Below are 26099 nucleotides of genomic sequence, written 5' to 3'. Positions count from 1 at the left end.
AAAATTATGTCCTGACTTCAGAAAGGCTGGCATTGGCAATCTCCAACCCTCACTGGTTAGGATGATTTGGGTGACTGGCTTTAGGTTTTTGTTCTTTTGTTTGTTTCAGTGGTACTGAAAAGATATAGCCATACCATACATACTGACTCTATTACAGAAATTGTCAACTTCATGCAGGATACGAGAATGAGCTCTAAGTAGCTGAGACTTGGGAAATACGTTGTGACTGTCAAATATATGGAGGCCAACTAACCTCCTGTGAATTAGAGAATCAGTAGGAACTATCTTTTGGTTACCCCTCCAAAAATAATTCTTAAATTTATCTCCCTTCACAATGTCTTAACACAGTTCTGATATGGAGAGAATTATCATTTTGACGGATTCTTAGCTACTATGGAGTCTCTATAAAACTCTTCTAGAACATTTTTATGAAGATAAAAATGAGTCATTAGAGGCTAGATATAAAACCAGTTTTCACCATAGAAGAGAACACTCCCTTTGTCCTCAAGCCACCTCCTACTAAAGTCACTCAGAATGGTTGAGAGAAAGACCAGGGCTGACTAGCTGAATTTGACTTTTTCACTTGAAGTTTGACAAATCTACGATCAAGGTAGCATATCAAATAGTTTCCAGTGAAAGAAGAAATCATTAAGCAAGATTATATGTGAGAAAAGATACAATAAGTTAATTAGTAAGTTAATCATGTCTGAACATTCACACTGAGCTTGGCAAACATCTGAACAGGGAATTTCCTTTCAACTGTTAATGCTTATATGATAATATATATTAAACACTAAATCAGTTTTAGAGTTTGGTTCAGATATTGCTACCAATTAGTTTTGGCTGATATTAAAGTATTTTGTATGCTCCATTTATAAAAGCACTGTTTGCCCATCTGTTCATAGGTTGAAAGTGATTAAAGGATACTTATTTTGGCTGTTGTAAAAGCCAAATACTTTTTAAGCTGCAAATATGTGACAAAACCAGTTCAGATTGCCAAGTTCAGAGATGTATTAAAAGAGATTTGTGATGCCTCCCTCCCCCCATCCCTCTTCCAACCTGCATTATCGAAGAGTAAATATCACCACTTTCCTGATTAGACTAGCATGCCTGCTTTGTCCAAATGCTTTGCAATTTAGTTATAATTTACACAATTTACGCTGATTTGGATCCTCTGCTACCAAGCTGTGTCGAGGGCTTTCGTTTCCTGTACGTGCAGCCTTGAAGTAGAAACATGTGATGCTCTCGTGCTTTGAATGCCGGATTTGAAAGCAACTTGGGTAACAAGTGAAACAAGTTTGTGGCCTACTTTAATCCCCTATATGAGGTCTGCTCAGTTTGGAAACAATGCATTAAATTCAGCATGCGAGATCTAGATTTTAAGAACAGGGAAGTATTACATTTCAATGAAATTCGTACTTTTGTTTCAATATTATTTTAGTACTTATTTGCAAATCTTCTCAAGGGTTTAGTACTTCACCCTAGCAAAACCTTTTCACTTCAAAAATCAGAGCAGGGTTCCTGAGACTTTTTAAAATAAGATGTAATCCTCCTGAAGTGGAAGATAATACCACTTTAATTCAGGCACAATTTTTAAATAGTTTAAATATCTGACCGAGATATGTTTTCTTCTGTCCTTTCTACACTTCTTTTGTATCCTGATAATTCCTCAAAATGACAGCATGCCCCGACCCCAAAAAACCAAAGGCCCTCCTGTTTTTGGCTGCTCCCAGGTCCACAGCAACCACTTTAACTAGATCATCTTACAGGGTGGAGGCTGATATTCTATTTAAAGCCTCTAAGGGTACTTGCCTTAAACAGTTTACTACCTGAAGTGCTCTAACTAGTACCTATCCAGAAATGCAAACGGTATAACGGGCTGGGAGGATTTCTTCTTCCTGCCCACACACCTGATTTTCCTCTTGGGAAATTCGCCCAGCCCGCTATGTCATCTCTACGAAAGATGGGTTTTGTTATTGCTGCTGCTGCTTGGTTTCAATTTTCCAACAGTTCTTCCTCAAAACAAGATAGAGATTTTTTAATTCCAAATTCAGTTCAAAAAACACAATTATTCTTTCCCTCCTGTATAAACATTTGGGAGGAGCCCTATTTATTATGAATTAAACTGAAATGATCATTTTGCATAATAGAAAAGCGAAACCAGAAAGAAAATACTGTTTTTGTTCAAATTTGATTGATTCTGACTTTATGGTCAAGGTAACCTATGATGCACTTTCACGGAATTCTCTTTAATACAAACATTTAAAACTCCTTTTTGTTGTATCTACATGTTTTACTTGTAGGGCACTGAAAAAAAAATTACCCTTGAAGACGCCTGAAATGACTAGGGTGTTTATGCCAAAGGAGTAATGGGAGCTGATTTTTCTGCAGCACAGTGATCCGAGTTGTCAGTTTTTCATAAGACTATCTATGGAAGAGGGAACATTATGAGTTGTCCCAGTACAGTAATTTATTCCTCTTGAGGTAGCCCTCTGCTCCCAATCCAAACTTTAGTCAATCATAGAGGAGAGCTGGCTCTACGCACTGCCATCTGTCTCTCTCATCTCTGCTCAAAAGGGCCAGACAATGAAGATTGGTGCCTGTTCCCAGATTCCTTGTCCCTGGAATAGGGCTTTAGATAACGAAATAAATTCCCTCCACCATTAAGACAATTCTAAACACAATTTCTGATATTATGCTCAATATTTTATTCCCAGCCACATATATGTTGTAGGGACTGTCATTTCCAGGAATCAGGGAGACCTTCAAGCAGGCACACACAGAGTGATGGTCAGACACCAATAGGTCAAAGTCTATTAGAAGAGCATGGGGGGCCGGCCCCGCAGCTTAGCGGTTAAGTGCGTGCGCTCCGCTACTGTCGGCCTGGGTTCGGATCCCAGGCGCCCACCGACGCACCGCTTCTCCGGCCACGCTGAGGCCACGTCCCACATACAGCAACTAGAAGGATGTGCAACTATGACATACAACTATCTACTGGGGCTTTGGGGAAAAAAAAAGGGAGGAGGATTGGCAATAGATGTTAGCTCAGAGCTGGTCTTCCTCAGCAAAAAGAGGAGAATTAGCACGGATTAGCTCAGGGCTGATCTTCCTCACAAAAAAAAAAAAAAAAAGAAGAGCAGGGAATGTGGACAGTCTTCAGAGCAACCTGCAATAGAGAGAGATGAGACTTTGTGGCCTCTTCTTATCATGCTTCTGCCTCCCTACTCTCCCTCTTTATGAGCTCCTCCATTAAAAAGTACTTGAAAATCTGATTTTCCCTGCTTGAGACATTCATTCATCCTCATTTTACTTGTTGGCAGGATTACTGTGATTTACAGAGGAGATCTTATATGTGTGTTCTTCCCCCCATTATTCTGCCTGCTGCTCCTCGGACATTTTCCTTCCGAGTCCACGCAGGAGTCACACCTCCACAGGGTCTTCCCCTTGAACCAAGCCCAGCCATTCTTTTTCCTAGTTACTGATTTCACATGGTCAGATTTTTCCTTGCTCACTGCTGCATCCTTCACAGACACTAGTAGGATTATGCCCATCCCATGCATATGAGTGAGGAAGCAGACTCAAGACTTCTCTAGCGCCCCTGCCATCTCTATTCCAAAGAAAGCAGAAATCCCTAATTCAGCCTGTAGCCTAAGCCAATATACTCTAACTCAGTTTTACCAGGGAGCCCAGGTATCAGTACGCGGTTACTTTGTGTCCTCTTTGGCCCTCCTAACGGTACAGTGTTTTTTCCATCCAATCGGGCAAGGTTGGGAAACCAGATAATGCTGACATGTTGATCTTCGGTGCCTCTCACTGATGCTGGACTCTGGACAGATTCAGAGCTCTAGACTACGAATGGTAGACCGCCCAACCCTGTTTCTGCTTGGATGTACAACTCTCTTGAGCAGAACTCTAAGACGAAAGGGTAAGTAGTAGAATGAAAGCTCTATAATTAACAACTAAGAGGAATTACAAAATTTTTTGTGTGTGTGTGTGAGGAAGATCAGCCCTGAGCTAACATCCACGCCAATCCTCCTCTTTTTGCCGAAAAAGACTGGCCCTGAGCTAACATCCATGCCGATCTTCCTCTACTTTATGTGAGACACCACCACAGCATGGCCTGACAAGTGGTGCATCAGTGCACGCCCAGGATCCGAACCCGGGCCTCCAGCAGCCGGAGCTCATGCACTTAACCGCTACGCCAGGGGGCCAGTGCCAGGAATTACAAAATTCTTGACAATAGTCATAAGCAAGGGACCAATAGTTCCTTAAGATGCAGAGTAAATAGACATTCTAAAGGCCAGAGAAATAATCATAAGCCAGGAAAGCTAGGGAAAAGGACAGATCAGGACACAGGATACGCCAAGCACAATAAAATGATTTAGGGTAAAAGAAATTGATAATTGAGGCAATTATTTGACCTGGACTTAACTTTTACCTTTATTCTCCTCTTATACCAGTGAAAAACAATCCTGAGGAAGGTGGGCCTAGAAGACTGAAGGTGCAGATAAATATTAACACTTGACTTGGAGGTAAGTGTGTGAGTTTAGAGGTGGTAGCATTTCCCAGGACATGCAGTTCTCTGCTATCCTCCCAGGTTTTTTCCAAGACTTCTTCCTATCACAAGAGGATGGCACTACTGTACCATCAAAGTGATTGACCATAGTTCACTCTATTGTTTAGATAACTCTAGCAGAAAGCAACTAAGCTATCCTAGGAATTGACAGAACCAGGGAGGTGGAATTGATACTGGACATAGCCAAACATATCCTTTAGCTTGCTACTCAAAGTGTGGTGTGAGGACAAGCAGCATCAGCATCACCTGGAGTTTATTGGAAATGCGGTATCTCAGGCTGTAGTGATTCTCCTTTGCTCAAGAAGAATGAGCATCAGACTAAAAACGATAGAACAAGTACTGATAGGAGAGAATTGAAGCTCAAACCAAGGAAAGATCTCCCAAACAAAGTCAAAGTTGCTCTTAGTTAAATTTTCTGGGCTCAGGCAAATAATTTTCCAGATTCTTCTGTTGATCTGCTGTCTTTGAGAAACTAGAGAATGAATGTGATGTGAGAATTCTGGAGAATGGCAAATGCCTTCATTTTCAAAAGTAAAGAATATAAAAATTGCACAGTATGGGCCAGTAAGTTTAATATCAGATTCTATCTGTTATCACTTGGATGGGTATGTGAGGAATTAAAGAAAGTAGCAGTGGTACCAAGAGCCATAATGTGTACAAAAAGAATGTCATGCCATCCTGAATTCATTTCCTTTATTTTAATTTAATTTTTTATTATTATTGTTTTGTTTTACTAGATTACTACACCAAGAAATGATTTATGATATTTCTGAACTTCATGAAGTCAATTTTCAAGGTTCTCATAAAATCTCTGTAAACAAGGTAGAGAAATATAGGCTGGGTGGTCTTGGGTGATTGGGTGGATAGTATCATTGCTAGCTGAGATAGGAACTATAGGAGAGAAGATTTGGGAGGAGAATATACAATTATTTCAGTTTTGAGAGATGGTTATGGGATATTCCAATGAAGATGCCCAGGAGGCAGTAGAAAGTTTGAGATAGAAGCTATAAATGGCTAGAAAGGGAAGAAAATTCATTAGAAGGCAGAGAAAAGGTCCAAAAACTTAATTCATGCATTGAACAAATATTTATTCATTTATTCGCTTATTCATTCATTCATTCAGTGTAAGATACTCTTCTACCACTGAGGATACACTCATAAATAAAACATGGAAAATTGCCTGTCCTCGTTAAGCTTATATTCTCATGGGCAAGATGGACAGTAATCACAATAAACAAGCTAATTACAGAATATGTTAGAAGGCAATGTGTGCTATGGTAAAAAAAAAAATAAAGCAGTGTAAGGCAGTTGGGGAGTGTTAACAGAGTTGGAAGATGCAATTTTAAAGTGTGTTGTGGCAGATGTTGGGATTATTGAAAAGGTAACGTGAGCTAATTATCTGAGGTAAATGCGCCAAGGAGGTAAATCCAATGTTGAAGTGTGATAGCTTTACTTGTAAAGCTCTGCAATTGGTTAGTATGTATGATTGTACAAATAATGCCTCTCAGACCCATGAGGATGGTTAGGTACCTTTCCTTCATCATTGCAGTTACCACATTACTTTATAATTATCTCTGAGTCTGTCTCCCCTCTATACTCTGAATTCCCTGAGAGCAACTACCTTTCTTTGTGTGCTTGCTAATATATAATAGACGAAGGGAAGAAAAAAGGGATAGAGAAAGAAAAGAAAGGAGAGACAAAAGGAGAACAGAATGGGGACACATTAGAATATTTGAGAAGGTCTCAGGGTTGGCTTGTTTTGGGTTTTGTTTGTTTGCACTCCAGTCATGTGACTCCTCCACGATTTGTCTAAGGCTGGTCACGTCATCCAACCTGGAAGGTCAGCCAGAATATTTTTCTGGATTTGTGTGCATGTGTGTGTGTGTGTGTGTGTGTGTAATAAAAGACCTTTCTTTTTGGTAAGAGCAGGAAGTAAGTCAATTAGAAATAGCCTGGAAGCCAGCCATTTTCCTTACCACATGGAGAAAACGTCTGTGGTAAGAGGTATTAAAACCAAGCAGGGGGGCCGGCCCTCTGGCTTGGTGGTTAAGTGCGCGCGCTGCGATGCTGGCGGCCCGGGTTCGGATCCCGGGTGCGCATCGAGGCACCACTTCTCCGTTCATCCTGAGGCCGAGTCCCACATGCAGCAACTAGAAGGATGTGCAGCTACGACACACAACTATCCACTGGGGCTTTGGGGGGAAAAAATAAAATAAATAAAATCTTTAAAAAAAAAAACAAAAAAAAAAAAACCAAGCAGGGGCAAGCAGAGATTAAAAATGAATGAAAGGAGAGCACAAACTGAAGGCATTACTTGAGTCTGTTGAATCAGTTGAGCATGAGATGTTAAACAGATACAAAGCACAGATGCCCACCATACTCTACACCTTTGCAATCTCCACTTGCTCCATGTGAGCAAACAGGTTTAAGTACCATTTTGCTTAAGCTAATTTGAATTACCATTCTAATGAAGATGTTGCAAAGCATTGTATATAAAATTAGTTGAAATAAGCTGAGGGGCATAATCTAAAAAGAGAAAATTGGTAACTAGGGTGGCTTCAAGAAGACAGAATCAGGACCAACGGGTAGCAGCTCAAGGTAGATAGGTGTTGAGCTTCACACAGAGAATTGTCTGAAAATCTGAGCAGTTCTTAGAATTAAATGGGATGCCACTAGAAGAGACTCATCACGAATTCCTGGAGTTTTTGAGTAGAGGCTATGTGGGCAACATGTTACAGAGGAAATTCACCTTTGGATAGAGGGTTTCAGTAAAAAATCTCTAAAGTTCTTTAAACTCTGAGAGTCTATAATTCTCCAAAGACAGAACACACAAGTGGAAGTATCACTGCGGAAATATTATGCACTACAAATTTATTTTAAAAAAATGCTTAAGCTAGATCCTGACCCAGAAAAAACTGTTCACAGAAGATATCTAACAATAAACAAGCTAATGTTCCATTAATAGGTAACAAAATTTCAGAAGAGACCAAAGGAAAGTTATTAGGTGGTAAATTGTAAAATTGAGTTGAGATATAATAAGAGGACTTGATCCCTTTCAGGAACAAATGGTGATAGAAAAATACGGTAATTTTAGATATATAAAGGAAACATTCAAGTATCTACCTAAATCTCCAGACTCTGAAATGTGAATTTCATACCTGGATATGCCAGTAAATGTACTATATTCCATTATGTCAAAAAAGAGAAAATTTAGTATTGATAGTGCAATTTTGCCTTTCAGTAACATATCAATGAGTCATAGCCTGTCACCACTATCCTTTTAGTTCCAGTATGCTACAAAATAGGAAGGAGGAAGTATATAATTATTCCTCATCTACATATTGACATGAATTATCTGGCTGCTTGGAATCCTAAATAATAAATGAGGGAAAAAAGAGAGAGAAATTTAAGGGTTCCAAAATGGTACATTTTCCTTCATGGATGTTATATTTAAATTATAATATTTTTACCATCCAGAATTGAAACAAATTAAATACTAAAAAGGTGAAAGGCTGATGACCAGCCTCTGAACCTACTACAACCATAAATTTAATATTATGAATCAACAATAGAATGTTTTTCCTTTACAAATTAAAGACCCATCAATTTTTCTATTCTATACTTGGAAATGTCAGTCATTTTAAAAAACAATTATTCAACAAAAGAAAAATTTATCACTCAAGTCATATTAATCTGCAAGGAATTAATAACTCACTGCAGAAAAACATCAAAAAAAATAAAAGTGTTTTATTCATGGAATGCATTAATTATCTGAAAGAAAAAGGAGATATTTGCAATATAGTTAGAGGTACCAAACAAATTCAAGTGGACCTCAAGGAAGACTGTCTATGTAAATAGAAAATCTTTCTCACAGAAAATTAAAGTACAATGTCATTGTAATAGTACAATGGATCACAGCCAATACAGCCCCTGGCTTACAATTTTCACTTAGATATTCAGAATGAATTCTGTGTGTGCTAATGCATTATTTCCCTTTACCTAATAATATAAACTGCTTCTGATATTTTATACTAAAGATACCACATAAAAATAAGAAAAAAATGCATTAGGCATAAGGAAGTCAATGGAGAGATCAAAAAGATGATGCTAAGAAAAGACAAGACCCCACTTCACAGCAAAATATCATTCAATCTTTATCAAATATGTATACTATAATTCATGTATATATTACATTTTTTAAACTAAAAATTAAGAGTTATATCTATTTGGCTTTAATTCTTTCTTGTTTAGAAATTTTACATCAGGTATTTTACTTTAAAAAACAATAAAACTCATAAAAAATGTTCCTTTGGCAATTCTAACAGAACTGAGATTGCCTGGCTTTCTTTGATGTGCTTAACATAATGATCCTTTCTCTTAGAAAAGGTTTTAGGCTTTCTCAACCATATTTTAATCTTATGGATTTCTAACAATCTTCCAAAACTTATGGAGTTCTAACAATTTCAAAATTTATCATTTAAATTGAGATATTGAAGAAGTAGAAACCTTCATTCAGAAATCAAACAATTTTGTTTTATAAATGTGCATCTATTAAAATTATATTCTATAATGTTAGGCAAGGGTGTGTATGAAATAAATATTTATAGCAGAATCAGGAAATCAAGACAATAAGATCATCTCTCACTCATAAAATACACAGATATATATTCAAGAACTCAAAAGTAAAATCGAGTAGCCAGTGTGTGGAATTTGCAACCTAGTAAATTCCTCCTAAATGTGCTGGATTTGAGCATTATAGCTCTTTATTTAATAACGCTGCTAATGAAAAGTCTTATGTACATATGCACACATATTTGTACAAGCAAATGGACCTGCATACTACTATATCATCTTTTCTTCTCCTTCTAAACTTCGAGATCTTCACGGTTGAAAAAATTGGAAGATGAACAAAAAAAGAATAGAAATGTGAAAACTTGCCTTTCAGGCTTATGATCATTGAAGATTAGGACAGAAATAATCATGACTCTTGCCTTATCCACCACTATTTATCCATATAAGGCAACAGATTCCATTCCCTAGCAAGAATAGGAGTGGGTGCACAAATTTGCAGTAATTCCAAATCAAGAGCAACAGCAGCATTTTTAGTTTGCTTCACTTCCCATCCCCACCTTTTAACAGCCAAGTGACTGCCTCCTTAAAAAATACGACTGAGTGGGTGTATAAACCAGTCCTATTTGCCAACTGTAGAGGGTTCCCGCAAAGCTTGTGGGTACCTGTAAATGAATTCCAGCATCTTTTTTTCTATAAGTAAGAAGAGAGGGGGAAAAAAACAAACTCTCTTGTATTTATTGTAGCCTGGCAATGGTAATATATGTGTGACATATTTTTACCCTTGAAATGCAAAAGTACTTTAGAAATTGGCCAGTACCTTATCAAAGTTGACTGATGATTGATGGAAGGTTATAATATACTCTGCCTCACGCAGAATCTAAGTAAACCTCTAGCTGGAAATATATGAGAAATTCCTCTCTAACAAGAAAAATCCTTTAGGCCAGGCTTTAAAGGGTCTCTACGTTTGGATTTTAAAGTTTCATGAAATTTCTGTGGTAGAAATGGTGCAGGATTTCAAATAAACAAGGAAATCTTAATATTGTTTCACTTAAATATTTTCAATGAAGTGTGTCTATGTGATATATATATAGTTTTATATTGTTCACTACTTTGCTTTATTTTCAGTGTTTCAGTTTTTTTTTAAATCTCTCTTTCTTCAGGATTCTATTCTAGTAACACTTTTTAATCACTAGAGCTACTCTTAGCTAAATTAGATTTGCTAATTCAGTAAGTAAAGTTTCAGTCTACTTCTCCTAAGTAATCATCAGAAAGGCTGTTAAAATTTAAGACACAAATGGCAAAAGCAGCCTGACTGAGTATGAAAATTGTGAATTGAGGGTTGGATTCTAGAACAATTCTGTTTTTTTTTACTTTTGTGAGGTCACCACGAAGAATTCACTTAATCTATTTGAATCTCAGTTTTCTCAACTGGAAATTAAAAGGATTGAATCAAGTGATCTCTAAACTTCCCATCAGCCATCATCCTCTAAAATATTTATGGTATCCCTGTAGAAATTAGCTAGATAACCCTGCAAAACTTTGCCACAGCTCTTTATGCCTGCAACAGATGGTAGACTGTACAGGAAAATGCTCAGCATTCAGATTAGCTGGCTGGCTCCAGCAAATGACTATAATAAATACTCATCTCTCAGATTGCACAATTCTTTATCACTGAAAGGGCTGAATTAAATTTTAATGTAGTAACACCTACTAGCAAAAAAAACTTTCCCGTCAAACTAACCAGGTAAAGAGTATTTATAGGACAAAGACTTACACAAGAAGATAAGCTGCGTTTAACACCATCAAATACTTTGGAAAATAATTTACATGTGACAGTTACTATTTTTTTTTCTTTAAAGCAAGTCTTTTTGTGGGAAGTTTTTTTGATAACAAATTCAATTTCTTTAGTAGACATGTGTTATTCAGATTTTCTATTTATTCTTATACCCGTTTTGGTAAGTTGTCTTTTTTCAAAGGATTTGCCTACTTCATCTTAGTTGTTGAATGTAGTTGGCGTAATGTTATTCATATATTCTCTCATCTTTTGAATGTCTATAGGATATACAGTGATGCCATCTCTTTCATTTTTAATATTGGTAATTTGTGTTTTATCTGTTCTTTTTTTAATCAGTTTTGTTGTGAGTTTACAAATGTTTTTATTCTTTTCAAAGAGCCAACTTTTGGCTTTGTTAATATGCTTTATTGTTTCTCTGTTTTCTATTTCTTTGCTTTCTGTTCCTATCTCTACAATGAATGTTACATGTACGCTTCAAAAGAATGTATATTCTACAGTTATTAGATGTAGTGTTCTATAAATGTCAATTAGGTCAAGTTAGTTAATGGTTTGTTTAAATCTGCTGCATTAATATTTTTCTTTTTAATAATTTTCCTACCAATCACTAAAAGAAGCATGTAAAAAATTTCCAGTGATAATTATGGAATTGTCCATTTTATTCTGTAATTCTGTCAACTTTTGTTTTATTTGTGTTGAAGCTCTATTACTAAGACATACACATTTAGGATTATTATCTAATTCTGATTAATTGATACTTTTACAATGATGACGTGTCCTCTTCAGCTCTGGAAATAGTCCTTGAAGCCTACTTTGATGTTAAGATAGCCACTCTAGCACTCTTTTGCTAGCTTTTTTTTTTTTATTGTTTTTCTCTTTCTATCCTTTTACTTTCAATTAATGTCTGTTTATATTCGTCTCTTATAGACAGCATAAAGTTGGTTCTTGCTTTTTTATCCAGCCAGCAAGCTCTTACTTTTAATTGTAATGTTTATTCTGCATATTTAATATAAATGTTGGTACAGTTGGGTTTAGGTCTACCAATTTCCTGTTTGTTCTGATCACTCCATATGATCCCTTTTTCCTGTCTTCTTTTGGGTTAACCTAATAGTTTTTGGTACTCCATTTTAGTTTTTCTATTACGTTTTAGGTTTACCTTTTTGTATTAGTTTGTATTTGTTCTGGGGATTACAATATGCATTCTTAACTTATCACATACTACTTAGAATTAATACCACTACCCATAAAATGAAGGAAACTTGCAAGAATGTAACTCCATTTCTTTTGCTATTATTGTCATAGATATTTGAATCCACTTAACTTATAAGTATCATAATAATGTTATAATTTTGCCTTAAATGGTCAGTTTTAAAAAAATTAGAAAAAAATATATTCTTTATATTGATCATCACATATTTTCTATTTCCAATGGTTTTTATTTCTTCTTGTAGATTCAAATTCCCACAAGGTGTCATTTCCTTTCAGCATAAAGAGCTTCTTTTTTAACAGTTGTGAAGTAAAGATCAGCTGGCAACATATTCTCATTTCTTTAATTTAGCTGAAATTGTCTTTTTTTATCCTCAGTGTCATGGGATAGTTTCACTAGATACAGAATTATCAGTTGATAATTCTTTTTTCTTTCAGCACTTTAAATATATCATTTCATTGCCTTCTGGCCTCCATCATTTCTGATAAGAAGACATTCATCATTCTTAGAATTGTAACCCTCTGTACAATGTGTACTTTTCCTCTCTGGTTATTTCCAAGGTTTTTCCTTTGCCTTCAATTCTAACTCTTTGACTATGATGTGCCTACATGTGGTTTTTCTTGTATTAATCCTGCTGATTAATTTTGTGATGATCTTCTTGGACATGTAAAGATGTTTTTCATTAAATCTGGGAAAATTTCAGCCATTATTTCTTAGTTACTTTTTCTGCCTAATTCTATTTCTCTTCTTCTGAGACTCCAATTCACATATGGTAGGCCAGTTGATATTAACTTACAGGTCACTGGGCTCTGTTCATTTTTTTTCTCAATTATTGCTTTCTTTTCTTCAGATTAGTCTCTACTCATCTACAAGTCTACTGACCATTTCTACTGCCTTCTCCAATATATTGTTCAATCCATCCAATAAAATTTTCATATCAGATATTGTATTTCTGAGGTCTAGAATTTTCATTTGATTATTTTTTGTAGTTTCTATTTCTGCACTGGGATCTTCTGTTATTGAGAACATCTTTTTCTTTAAGTTCCTGAACATTTATAATAGCTGCTTTAAAGCCCTTGTCTGTTAATTCCAACATCTGATATATCTTTTTCTTTGACATAAGTCAGATTTGCTGTTTCTTAACATGTCTAGTATTTTATTTATTGTATAATAAACATTGCGCATTGTAGAGACTCTGGATTCTGTTATTGCCCTTGAAGGAATGTTGATTTTTTTAATTTAAGTGGTGGCTAAATCACTGGTATATCATCTTGAACTAAGTCTCGGTTTTATGCTTTTGTTAGGATGAATCCATTTGTTTTGTCCTTAGTACTAAGGTTAATCCCTTAGTTCTAGGATATAGTCTCCATTCCTTAGGTGTTGGCCTTCTAAGATTTCTATGGAAAGACTGAGGTGTTTACTAAGCCCCTATAACGTGGCAGGACTTAAACTCCAATTCCTGTCTCTCTCCATGGTGAACAGCAACTGAAAACACTGCCAAGGCTTTAAGTTCCATAAATGTAAGTTCCATAAATCTTGTTCACTCTGTCCTTAGCACCTAAAATAGCAAGTTCTTAATGTTTGCTGTTAAATTAATCAACTAAAAAAGACTGAAAGAAAATTTTCTCAATATGACAAGATACAAATCTACTTTTCCTTTTCCTCTGGAAATTGTTCATTTATTCAATTATATTTTCTAAATATCTACTACATTCCAGGGATTATGCCAGGTGTTATAAATAGAAGTGTAAACAGAATCAACAATTCCTGCCCTCACAGAGCTTGAAATTTTAGTCAGGGATAGTTTTGGCACAATTTAGCTTGTAGTATATAGAAGGACTCTGTAATTAAAAGATGTAGGTTTGAATCCACTCCATCACTAACCAGCTGGATGACCCTAAGGGAGATATACAACCTCAGTTTTCTCATCAGTAAAATGATGATAATAAAAATATTTACATCATTATGTTGTTATGGGAGTTAAATGAAAGTATCTAATACAAAGTCAAGTACATAATAATTACAGAATGAGTGCTATTCCTAAATTTATTATGAGACTAGCTCTCAGATAATATCCATTCTTAAATTGGATATCTATTTAGTGGATATTTAAATAATTGCATTGCATGCTTCCTAGTCATATTTGGCCTAGATTTACCATATAGTGCAATTCCACAATATTTGAACCTTAGAATTTTGGAATTCAGATTTTTTTTTAATTTTAGGACATTAATATAGCATATATGACGCTGTATTACAGTGTATTACATGTATTATGTAATTACGTGTATTATGTAACACTCAAGCAGGGTCTGGGGCAGTGTCCTATCATCAAACATATTAATATTAATTAGGTAATATAATTAATGTTAATATGTATACAAAACATGAATATTCATATAAAATGGGAACAGTAAAGACTATGAGTAATCATAATCACTTGTCACTTCACGTCAGATTTTGACACTATGAGTTTTGCACCATTGTAGGAGATGAACTTTCAGTTTCTGGAGCTTTCTGCATTTTGGAATTGTGGATGAGGGATTTTGGACTTTGTATAGCCACGCATTTTGAGAAACTGAGAGCAGGAATGAAGAAGGATGTCAGGTAAGAAAAGGTAGCCTCAATAACATACTAAAGTAAACCTGTGTTTACTGGAGGGTTAGATTTCCAAACTGGTTTCTTATGACAAACTTAAATCTCCAAGGTTTACCTTTTCACTATCTGCATCTGTACGGCCTAGCACAGTGCTTTGCACCTAGTCAGTACTAAAATACTGTTTGGTGAATTAATGAATGAATGTATTCCCAGTGAACAGGAAAACATGGTGTGAAACCTGTCCTTTTCAGAAACCCCACTGTTAACTTTCCACTATCCCTTTTTTCTATCTCACTCTCTAATCTATCTCACAAAATCAGTGGTTTTTCACAAAAGTTTATCCACAAATTTGGTACATAAAATAGCAAAGCAATATTAAGAATCTCTCATTGAGTCGTTAAAAGGCAGGCTTTGCCATAATGAATTGTAGTACATAGTTGCTAATAAACAAAACAGCTGAACATTATGCAGTACTGTTTACACTGCTTTTCCTAGTTACTACAAAGTAAATTTCAGCCTGGGTTTACTGAATAATCATTAGTGATTATTAATCAAAAAATAATAATATTTTTTTCTTCTTGCCTTAGTCAAGTTATATGGAAACATTGAAAAAGATATGTTAAAAACCTGAGCTTTCAACAACCTAAATATTTATGTCAGCAACTGCATTGATAAAACCAAAACCAAGCACATTAACTTATATTTTTCTGCTATCATATAAAACACATACCTGGGTTGTGGCTTTGGTTCTGGATTGATAGGTTGTTGCTTTTTTTTCATAAAAGTTTTCTAGAATAAGAGAAAGAAGAGTTGACATCAGTAGGAAAACAACTTCATTGTCTGTAAAATTTTAATTCCATTGATGTTCTGTTATATTATCAAAGGGAGAAAGAACCATTCTATTATTATGTATATTATAAACCTAAACACTGATATAAATTTGTAAGTATACTCAAAGAAGTATGATCACTGAACCTCCACCAGCATCTTGTGGCACCCAGGAATCTGACTTCTACTAATCATTTCAGTGGGCAACTATTCATACAAATCTGTTACAGATGAGAATTTACTTTATTTATTTACTTATTTATTTGTCCTCTGTCTTATAAAACAGATTTAAAGTACCTTACAAAAATACAGTACATATGAAAAAGGAGAACAAATAAGAAAATCAAACTAAAGGGAAAGATTGGGTAGAAAAATAATGTCAAATATTTTCTGATATTGCTTGATGTGTCACACAGATTTGGCTCTCAAATTTCTAGCTATCAGAGTGTTATGGACTGAACTGTGTTTCCCCAAAATTCATACACTGAAGCGCTAATCCCCAGGATGACTGTATTTGGAGATACCTACCTTTCAGGAGGTAATTAAGGTTAAACAAGTCCTCATCCAATAGGACTGGTGGCCTTATAAAAAGAGGAATAGACACCCGGGGCATGCATGCACAGAGAAAAGGCCACGCGAGGACACAGTGAGGAGCAGCCATCTGTAAGCCAAAGAGAGAGGCCTCAGGAGAAACCAACTCTGCTGGCACCTTGATCTTGAACTTACAGCCTCTAGAACTGTGAGAAAACAGATTTCTGCTTGTGTAAGCCACCTAGCCTGTGGTATATTGTTATGTCAGGCCTGGCAAACTATTACACAAAGTAACAAAGAAAACACAGTAGTTCTAACATTCACAATGTCTATAAGAGAAGCAAATATTTTCTGTGAAAAATTTCTTCCACGAGTCCTTCAAAAGAAGCCTGATATGATGTAATGGTCAACTTCAACAGCATCTCTTCAACAACTACACCAGAGTCTTTAATATGGCTTTTTCTTATACAATCCTTCAATATTGGTCAACAGTAGAAAGAACAACTCAGGAAGATAATTCTACAAGACCTCAAAATAAATGGCCCATTGCCTCTCTGGTCATTTGGCGTGATCCAAAGTTTAAACCAATCTAGAAACATGAGCACACCATATATCAATAACCAAGACACTTTCTTATTACTAACTTCTTATAGAGTCTGAGGGAGAAGACAATATCAACAATCCAAAATCTATTAACCTTTTACTTATTTATCAAGATTACCTCAAATTCCTCTAATTTGAGACTATTTCTTCAAAAATTATTTTGTACAAAATAATCGTCATGGCAGATTATAAATTGGCTATGCAATCCATCAATGTCTCTAAGTATCAGTTGAAGGAAAATGCTTATTTTAGTTTTGCTTTTTAAGATTCAAATATATATTTAACTACTATTTGGCAAGTGAAGCCACAGAAGTCTCTTACATAAAAACCCCAGAATATATAAAGGATCAATGGACAAAATGTGAAAAAAGTTGTGTTTGTACTGGAAAAATACACAGTATTAAGACAGAGTGATCGTTTTAAATATTTTAAACAAATCACAAATCTCTCCTTTAGAGTTAAGCTTCATTCTGTCTTATCCTGCTCTCTCAGGTGCAATATTTCTTTTATACATTCATTTGTATTTCATGCCATTCATTCCTTAAGATCAAAAATTAACTTTTCTTCTATAGTTTTGTTAGAATGCAACAATAACCTTGAGAATTACTTTGCATCTCTCAAGTATTTGCTTTACTTTTAGAATTCCCTGATCATGTTTTCTTTTTCAAAGTAAACAATCATCCTCAAGGATAATACTGTAATTTTAAAAATTTATGTGAAACATGTAGGTGATAATAAAACATGAAACATGAAAAACACATTAAAAGTGGCTCTCTAGATGTTCCATGACACATATTCAAGGCTACAAAAAATAATTTTTAACCTACATAGTCCATGCTTTTGCACAAAACAATATGCTTGGCTTGGAACACACTGTCCTTATATGATACAAGTTTACACTTGCCAACTTAATTTTTTTTAACTGGTTCCTTCTTGCCAGACTGACTGAATTGGCACGTTGTCCGTGAAGAAGGGTGTCAAATGTGAAGGCTGCTAAATTAAACAGTCTCAGGCAAACATTCTTGAGGATTTTCCTTACTAAGATGTTCTCTGATTTTTTCCAGGTACTCTCTTGCAACTTTATTGCCTTCACAACCTCCCTTTGTGTCTCTTTCTTCCTACCTAACATAATTAGAAACTGAGGTTTTTTTGGTCCCCTTTTTGCAAAGTCAACAGCAGTCCTTTTTTTTATGGGTCTCTTTTTTTCCCTACGTCTTAGTTTTCTGCATACTTATCTATTCAAATCTCAAGTCCACTCTGCTTTGATGTTTCAACTCCACTCTCTTTCAAAATCTTTTTTTCCTCTTTCCATAGCTGCCACCTGCTTCTTTCAACTTCTTCAAGTTCCTAGTCTCTCCATGACAATGCATTTGGAATAAGACATTCTAAATACTTGGCTGAAGATGTAAGTCATTTATTAAACCCTTGTGTCAAAATTTTCAAAAATTTTTAACAACCTGTGTGGATTTATTCCAAACCACTTTTCAGGCTCCTTTCCCCCACCTATTTTCTCAAATCCCACAATTTAACTGCTACCACGCTTAATTCTAATAATTTACACAATATTATTACATCTTAAGCTTCTTTTTAGAAGCAGCTGTCTAATCCATCAATTCTCCTCTTCTTTCCAATCTCATCTGGAATTTTTTTTTCCTTTTGACAATGCTGCTAATTTCTCTCATAGTCCAATGATTAAATTCTTGCATTGATTAAACATAGATGAAATATGGAAGAAAATCTTTCATTTTGCATCTTAATGCTAGACATCTTTCTATATTACTACTACTACTGTGAAATTCTGGAATATGTTTGCTATAAAAAGGTAACCTATAATTGGCATATTACACCCCCAATCTATAATTGACATATTACCTCCAAATATGGTTAAAAGGTATTTTCTAAGTAGCAAGGCATTTTTATAGTTTTAAACAGCTTTGTGACCCTACCAGAAGCATATATAAACACACCATTAAAGGTAAAATGAATGGTTTGTTTAAAAATAGGTAACTGTGAAGACAAAATCATTAATGGCATATACACATAAAATTACAAATTACACATTAAAACATGTGATATAAACTGAAAAGCTTTTTCTGCCAAGCTTAATATTAACACTTGTGTTTCCCCAGCAGAAGTCAGTCATATCACCAGCACCTTCTGTGAAATAGAGTGAGCTGCACTCCTTATACTGCAACTGCTTCTTGTACAAGAAATGGTGTAAACAGAAAAATGTCAATAACTTGCACACATGCAGAACCAGAAGGCACCAAACACATCATACTGTGATCTTTCACAAGTCAGTATCTTTACATTATTGAATTTTAGAGCTGCCAAGAACACACACAAACCACAGGAAGGTTTTAAGCCATAGAACCACCCCCAGGAAATTGTGATAGGCCTAGGAAAACTATAGTTTCCCCAAATCTTCCCATGGAGCCAGAGAAGCCTCCATTTTGGAAGGTGTTCTTAAGTGTAGTATTTTCTTTACATTTCTTAAGAGAAGTGGAGGGATCCCAAAGGTAATGCTGGTCACTCTGAAATGGCCATGGCCTCAAAAAGCCATTCAACTTTCAGATTAGGGGAGACTGAAGAGGATGACCCAACAAAACATAGGTTGTTCATTTACCAGTCACTAGACAAAGTTTCTTTAACCTCCAAGGGAGATCAAAGCTATAGGAATTTACTCGTTTATATGTAAGAATTTAAACGTAGCATAAGAGGTGATACAAAGATTGAAGAGAAGGAAGGAACTGGATAGTGTAGGGGAAGAGGGAGAATCCCCCTCTGCTCTTTCCCTTAAGGTTCTCATGGCTGGCCAAATAATCAACAAAAACACGTTAGCAGGAGAAAATAATACCAAGTTTAATAACATGTATACATGGGAGAAAGCAGGTACACTGCGTTTCTCAACACAATAGCAGAAATTCTCGTCTTAAATACCATCTTCAGCTAAAGACAAAGGAGGATGTTGGGGGTGGGGGTGTCAGTTACAGGAGATTACCACTAAAGCACAGTAAACAAGAGTAAGGTTATTATGCAGATTTAAGGCCTCACCTTCCACATTGATAAGTCTCTAGAAATGAGGTCATCCCCCCTCTTCCCAATACAGAGAGGGATATACCTTTACAAATGGAGATTTCCCTTATAAATGTAAATGTTTGTCTGGCAACTCCTCACAGGGACATCCAGAGAATGTGGCCAGAGAGACAGAACTTCCGATAAGATGGGCTTGTTGGTGCCTTTTCTATTGTAACATCTATTTTACATTATATTACAGCCAGCAGATAGAAAATCTGTTCCAGGAAGGAGTTACTACATCAAATTCTTTAGGCAGTTAGTGGGGGAGGTCAAATGTCTATCAGAGAAAACAATCAAGGTAAAGAGATATCTTTCAGGGTAGCCAAATCTTGATCTCCCACAATAGAGAAATTTACATCCCACTATAAGTCCCTCTGAGGGTTGAAACCTATTTGTAAATGATATAATAGGGCTTCTGTTTTCAGGACTATGTTCATAGCAACAAATCACAGCACAATACTACAATAAATTCTAAAAATAGAACATACATTTAATGCATAGCTGAGCTGTTGGGAAAGTATAATGGAATTCCCTTCTGCTCAAAAACCACAAGAAATGTTGAGTTTACTGTTGTACGAGTTCTGAAGTCTTCTTTGCCTTGGGGATTGCATGGCAATTCCTGATGAGCTGGAGCCTGGGTTTTAATGAGCTATATGCCCTGCAGTTGGGAGACATACACTGAAACCCAGAGCATGAAGGAATGTCAGAGTTGAGAACATCCCTCACAAAACCTAGGTACTGGAAGGGCAATACCCTTAGAGTATAAATAGGATTTAAAAATTTCCCTGAAGAGAGAAGGAGAAAAAGATACCATGAGACTACATGTCTGTGATGACCTTGGCTCTGGGTAGCAAGTGAAAAAAATTCCCCTCCTAGGAATTTTGATGACAAGACCTCATTCATGTGGATTTGGGGGCTCAATTCATACTACCTGCAATGCCCCACATCCCCCACCGCAAAAGAAAGGCCAAACATTTAGAATAAAGTGGTCCCAGTTTGGTAGTGCTCTAAGGCACCCGGTAAAAGCAAATATCAATCATTTTTAGAAGAATGCAGTTTAAACTCAAGCTTCAAAGAATTCTCACAATAAAATACCATGAAAAACTAGCTCACAATCAGAAAAGTCATTAAACATGAAAAACAAGCAATCAGGGAATCAGAAGAAATAACAAACTATGTATTCAGAACCTCAAAGACTGCAATACTATAATTAAGATGTACAGAATATAAAACAAGAATGAGCTTCCATATCTATATGCTTAGAGAAATACATTAAAGGAACCAAAAACTATCAAAATTGACCAAGTTGATTTGGAAAATTACAACTAGACATTCTAAAAATGAAAAATATAACTACTGAAACTGGGAACTCAATGAATAGCTCAAAGAAGAATAGACTCAAAAGAAAAGAATAGACACACAAATAAAAAAGAACCAATAATCTAAAAGACAAATCAGGAGGAAAAAAAAAGACCCAGGATGCAGCAATGAGAGACAAAGAGATGGCAAATATGAAAAAGGGGGAAAAAAGACAAAGAATGACAATTGAATGGAAGACTCAACATATGTCTGAGTAGAGTTTCATAGAGTTTTAACTAGAGTTTATAAACAAAGAATGGAAGAGAGACAGTATTTGAAGAGATAATGGCAGAGATTTTTTTTCAGAATGCTGAAAGACACTGCTTTTCATATTTAGGGAGCCCAACAAAAACCAAGCAGAATAAATAAAAATAAAAACCACACTTACACATCTCATAATAAAACAGCAGAACAACAATGAAAAGAAGTCCTTCGAAGCAGACAGATAGAGACAGATTACTTACAAAGGAAAGACAACTGGTCAAACATCTGATTTTTCCAAACATTTGATTTTTTCAGCAGCAACATTGGCAGTGAAAAAAAAAGGGGAATGATACCTTCAAAATGCTGAGAAGGTATGTTTGAGAAGGAGGAAAATGAAATACAATGTAAGTTGAAGTTTTTTGCCAAAGGACCCTTACTAAGGTATTTCTAAAGGATATAATTCAGGTTTCCTTTTGAGAAGGAAAATCAGCCTATAGGTCTGTGATATTAGATGGAATGGAAGGTAAAAAAAAGAAAAAATTGGTAAGCATGTAGGTCAACCTAAACAAACAATGAAGTATAAAACAAAATAAGTATGTCTAATTTATGAGATTAAAAAAATGAGAACTAAACACTAGTAGTTAAGGCAATCTAAGATGTCTGTATGAGGTGGGAAGAGGGTAAAGATACTTTAAGTTAAATGTATATATTAAAATCTATAGGTTTGGCACTTATGAAAAGTAAAAACAAGAATATAAATGCCAAAGTAGTGCAAGGAAAACTAGCACAATGCCAAACTAGTACAACGCCAAACTAGTACTAGAAAAATGGAACATGAGGGGAAAATATGTCAATCAATTTCCAAAAAAGACAACAAAGGAGGGGAAAAAAAAGGACAAAATAAAGAGAACAAATAGAGAGCACAAAACAAAAGGAGTAGAAATGCATCTAAACAAATTTTAAAAAATACAATTGTATGATGTTCACAAAGAAGAAATAATGGTGGCCCAGAAACGTGTGAAAAAAAATCTCAGCATTATTGGTAATTAGGAAAATGCAAATTAAAACCACAAAGAAATATCATTTCACAACCACCAAATTGGCAAAGGTTAAAATTTTGACATAGTTAAGTGCTGTCAAGTATATGAAGCAATGGGGACGCTCATAAACTGCCACTGGGAGTGGAGAAGTGTTTGCTATTGCCTGGTGAAACTGAACATATGCCCACTGGCCAGCAGAGCCATTCTACTCCAGGCTCTACTCTACTCCCTTCTGCCTGTGGCTAGAAGCCATCAATTATTCATGTCATCAATAATCAGTTCCTGAGCTCCCAATGCCCAGGCCCTGCCCACCTGCCTGCAGGGCTGAAGGGATCAATATTCTGGCGGCCTCTGTATAACCCATTCTTGATGCAACAGGGTGCAGGTTCATACTGATGCTGGGAATTCTTGCCCTACAGATACTCTTCAGGAGACGTGTAACAGAATGTAGCAGAACTGTTCATAATAGGATATAAATTTTAAAAAAAGCAAATATCTCTCAGCAATAGAAAGAGTAATTAAATTGTAGTGTAGTCATTCAATGGGATGTCGCACATTGACGAAAATGAATGAACCACGGGGGCACACATAGACATTTGTGAAGATTGATGGATCTCAAAAAGATATTGTTGAGCAAAAAGAGAGAGAAGACATTATGATTCCATATACATAAAGTTAAAAATAAGCAAAAGTAAACAAAATACTAACTAGGAATACGTGTATATGTGCTAAAACTATAAAGAAAGCAAGGGAATAATTTACATAAAGTTAAGGAGATTGGTTTCCTCAGGATATGAAGGGAAGGAAAAAACACAGAGTTGTATTCCTTAGGTCTTATATTCATTTTAGTATTACTTTTTAATATATATAGAGAGATAGATATGTATATGTATAACACACTGTTTTATACAACTGACATATAAAACAATAGAAATTTAAAAAATAATATGGTAGAAAAATTCTTTAAGCCTAAGATGAGCATCTCTCCCCTAAAGAAAGAGAAGAAGGAAAAGATCGTGGGAACCTATGGGTTTCCCAGGTACATCACAACTTCCTAGGAGGTTGCATGGCTCCAAATCTCTCCTGTGGTTTGTGTATGCACTTGGAAACTCTCAACTTCAAGAATGGCAAGCGATGGAACAGCTGCTGCCAGGTAAGAGTTGTTTTATTCTGAAATTTTAAACTGTATTAATCTGTGACTGATAAATAAATACGTGTCCGATTTCTTTTATCAGCTAGAATTAAAAAGACAAATTGAGGAAATGAATTTCTATTTTACAATTTGGGGGCATGTTAATATGCTTGTGTTCATATTGATGTTGAAGTTGATGCTTAAATATATATACAAGGTGCTTATTTGATTTTTAATACATTTCTCCCTTAGGATTTAAGGTAACCTCCCAGGTGGTTAATTACTAAACAATTCAGTTAAAAACTGGACAACATTTTAAAACGTTAAATTCAATCTTTTCCATTTGTGTATTTGCTTGGGATTTATTTGATTGTGAAACCATTCTAAATGGTAAGTTTGGTTATTATCATGAGATTTACATACTGGGTGGTAGGTCTGGGACTGCATCACAGAACTGATAGATTGTTATAGCTAATAATTAGAACCTACTATGTGCTTTATGTACATTTTCTTCAATCTTCACCAAGACTGCAAAACAGATATTTTAATTCCTACTTTTTCTGAGGAAATTGAGAAGTCTAATATATTTATCTTGATTATACAAGTAGGAGGGGGCTGGGATTCAAACTCAATATATTGCTCTATTCAGAAGGTAAAATTGGGGAAACAGGTGGTAAATTTTTAATTTATGAAAACAGTCAGACTACAGAGAACAAAGAGAGTAATGGAATTTACTTTATACTTTTAATTGATTGAAACTGTCGGGGGAAGAGGGAGAATCTCCCTCTGCTCTTTCCCTTAAGGTTCTTCTGGCTGGCCAAATAATTAACAAGACAGGTTAGCAGGAGAAAATAATACCAAGTTTAATAACATGTATACATGGGAGAAACTCAGAAATGAGCAACTCGTCCCTCTGTCTAAGCTGCTTGCTTAAGTATTGCAGCTAAAGGCGAGGAGCGTGTTGGGGGTGGGTAGTGGCCTGGGACTTCAGAGGGCAGGAGGACAATTCTTTTCGGGGTCATCTATAGATAATGTGGTCAGGGAGAGACAGAGTTTTTTGATAAAGGAGGCTTGGTGCCTTTGCTATTGTAACCTCTATCCTACATTATCTTTATAGCCATCGTGATAGAAGATCTGTTCCAGGAAGGAGCCACCATGTCAAATTCTTTAGGCAGTTAGTGGGGGAGGTCAAATGTCCCTCAGAGAAAACAGGGTGGCCAAATCTTGATCTCCCACAGTCCCGCCTTTGAAACTAAAAGTTTCACAGTCCTTTTGAAACTTAAAGAAGTTTCATAGTCCAGAAGCTGAGTTGGTAGATTGTTTCATCTCACTGAATGAATACATTTCTTAGTCCTGATAATAGATCAGTTCAATTAAGTTCATTTTGGAAGGTGGTGATGCAGGTGGGCTCTCAAGGTTGCACCTATATTGTGGAAGTAAGCAATCAAGTATTTAATAAGAAGCATTTCTATGGAAACGAAAGGAAAACAAGATTAATGGTTGGAGCAAATTGTAAACCAGTTTCTGAGGTCAGAGGACAGCCAGTTAAGATGATTTTTAGATGTCAGCGTCAAAGTATCTTTTGCAGTTTAAAATGTCTCTGATGGTGTCATCGGGTAATCGCTTAAGTTTATATCAAGTCCATCAGCTTCAGTTTGTAAGGCTTCAGGAAAAAGGGCAGGTTCAGTTTTCAGTGATTTCAAATGAAAATGATGGAAAAAATCAAAAACGTTAGTTTGGATATCTGTAGCCAGATATTTTAGGAGACTAGAAGAAATCAGGATCCAGTCCAGTCAGCAGATATAAAACAAAAACCTCAAAAGACAATTAACAAAACTAGGATCTAATATCCACAAATTTATACTATTGTTTTTACTGAAATATAATTTTTCTCTCTAAAATCACCCTCATTTTTATTAAGATAGCAAAATTAAAACTAGTTTGCAAAATAAGTCTAGTTCCAATAGAGTTGGCCCAATTATTTACATAAGTACAGCAAGAATAGCAGTTGATCACATAGGCTCTTTTAAATCTGCTTTGCTGGAACTTTTTATAAGGAATCTCAGATTGAACTTTAAAGGTCTCTCGAGGCCAGGAAAGCCAAGCCAAGGATTTTGTCATCAGACATTGCCTGCAATACCTATAGATTTGGGTGAATTCCTCTCTTCCGAGGTTTCCCCAAAATATTTCGAGGTTCCTTGTACCTGCCAGATAAGTGACATTCTTTACCTATCCTGGTAAGTGCTGCTTGGAACATAAAGGTACCAGGCCAATATTTCCACGTGGCTTTATTCCATAAAGTCCAATCTTCATTCCTCAAAAGCTGTATGGTTATATTGCAAATATGATGTTCCAGTCACAACCTTGGTAATAGAACCAGTGTTTCCAATTGTGTCCTGTTATAAGGAGAACAGATTCTTATTGAACTTATGCAAATAACTATATTGCCATGAAAACAACAATACTCACTTACTAAGAGTTTCTAAATTCGAGGGATCAGGTAGAGAGAAAAAGATAAATATTTCAATTTTACTTACAAAAGTATCATTTACCAAATTGCTATAAGTCATAGCTAGCTC

General features: G+C 35.6%; 1 protein-coding gene across 1 annotated transcript in view; it reads right to left on the bottom strand.

Moving 5' to 3' along the window:
• Positions 1–26099, bottom strand: part of IQCM (IQ motif containing M) — a 354275-nt gene that overhangs the window by 219193 nt on the left and 108983 nt on the right. The window contains exon 7 of the mRNA XM_087437208.1: positions 15476–15534. Within this exon, the coding sequence (XP_087293334.1) occupies positions 15476–15534 (59 nt within the window). The remainder of the gene's footprint in view (positions 1–15475; positions 15535–26099) is intronic.

Source organism: Ceratotherium simum, chromosome 12, assembly GCF_057802395.1.
Source record: "Ceratotherium simum simum isolate JZ-2026a chromosome 12, ASM5780239v1, whole genome shotgun sequence".
Lineage (NCBI taxonomy): Eukaryota > Metazoa > Chordata > Mammalia > Perissodactyla > Rhinocerotidae > Ceratotherium > Ceratotherium simum.
The sequence above is the reverse complement of the archived record's forward strand: the minus strand, read 5'-3'. Positions and strand labels throughout refer to the sequence as shown.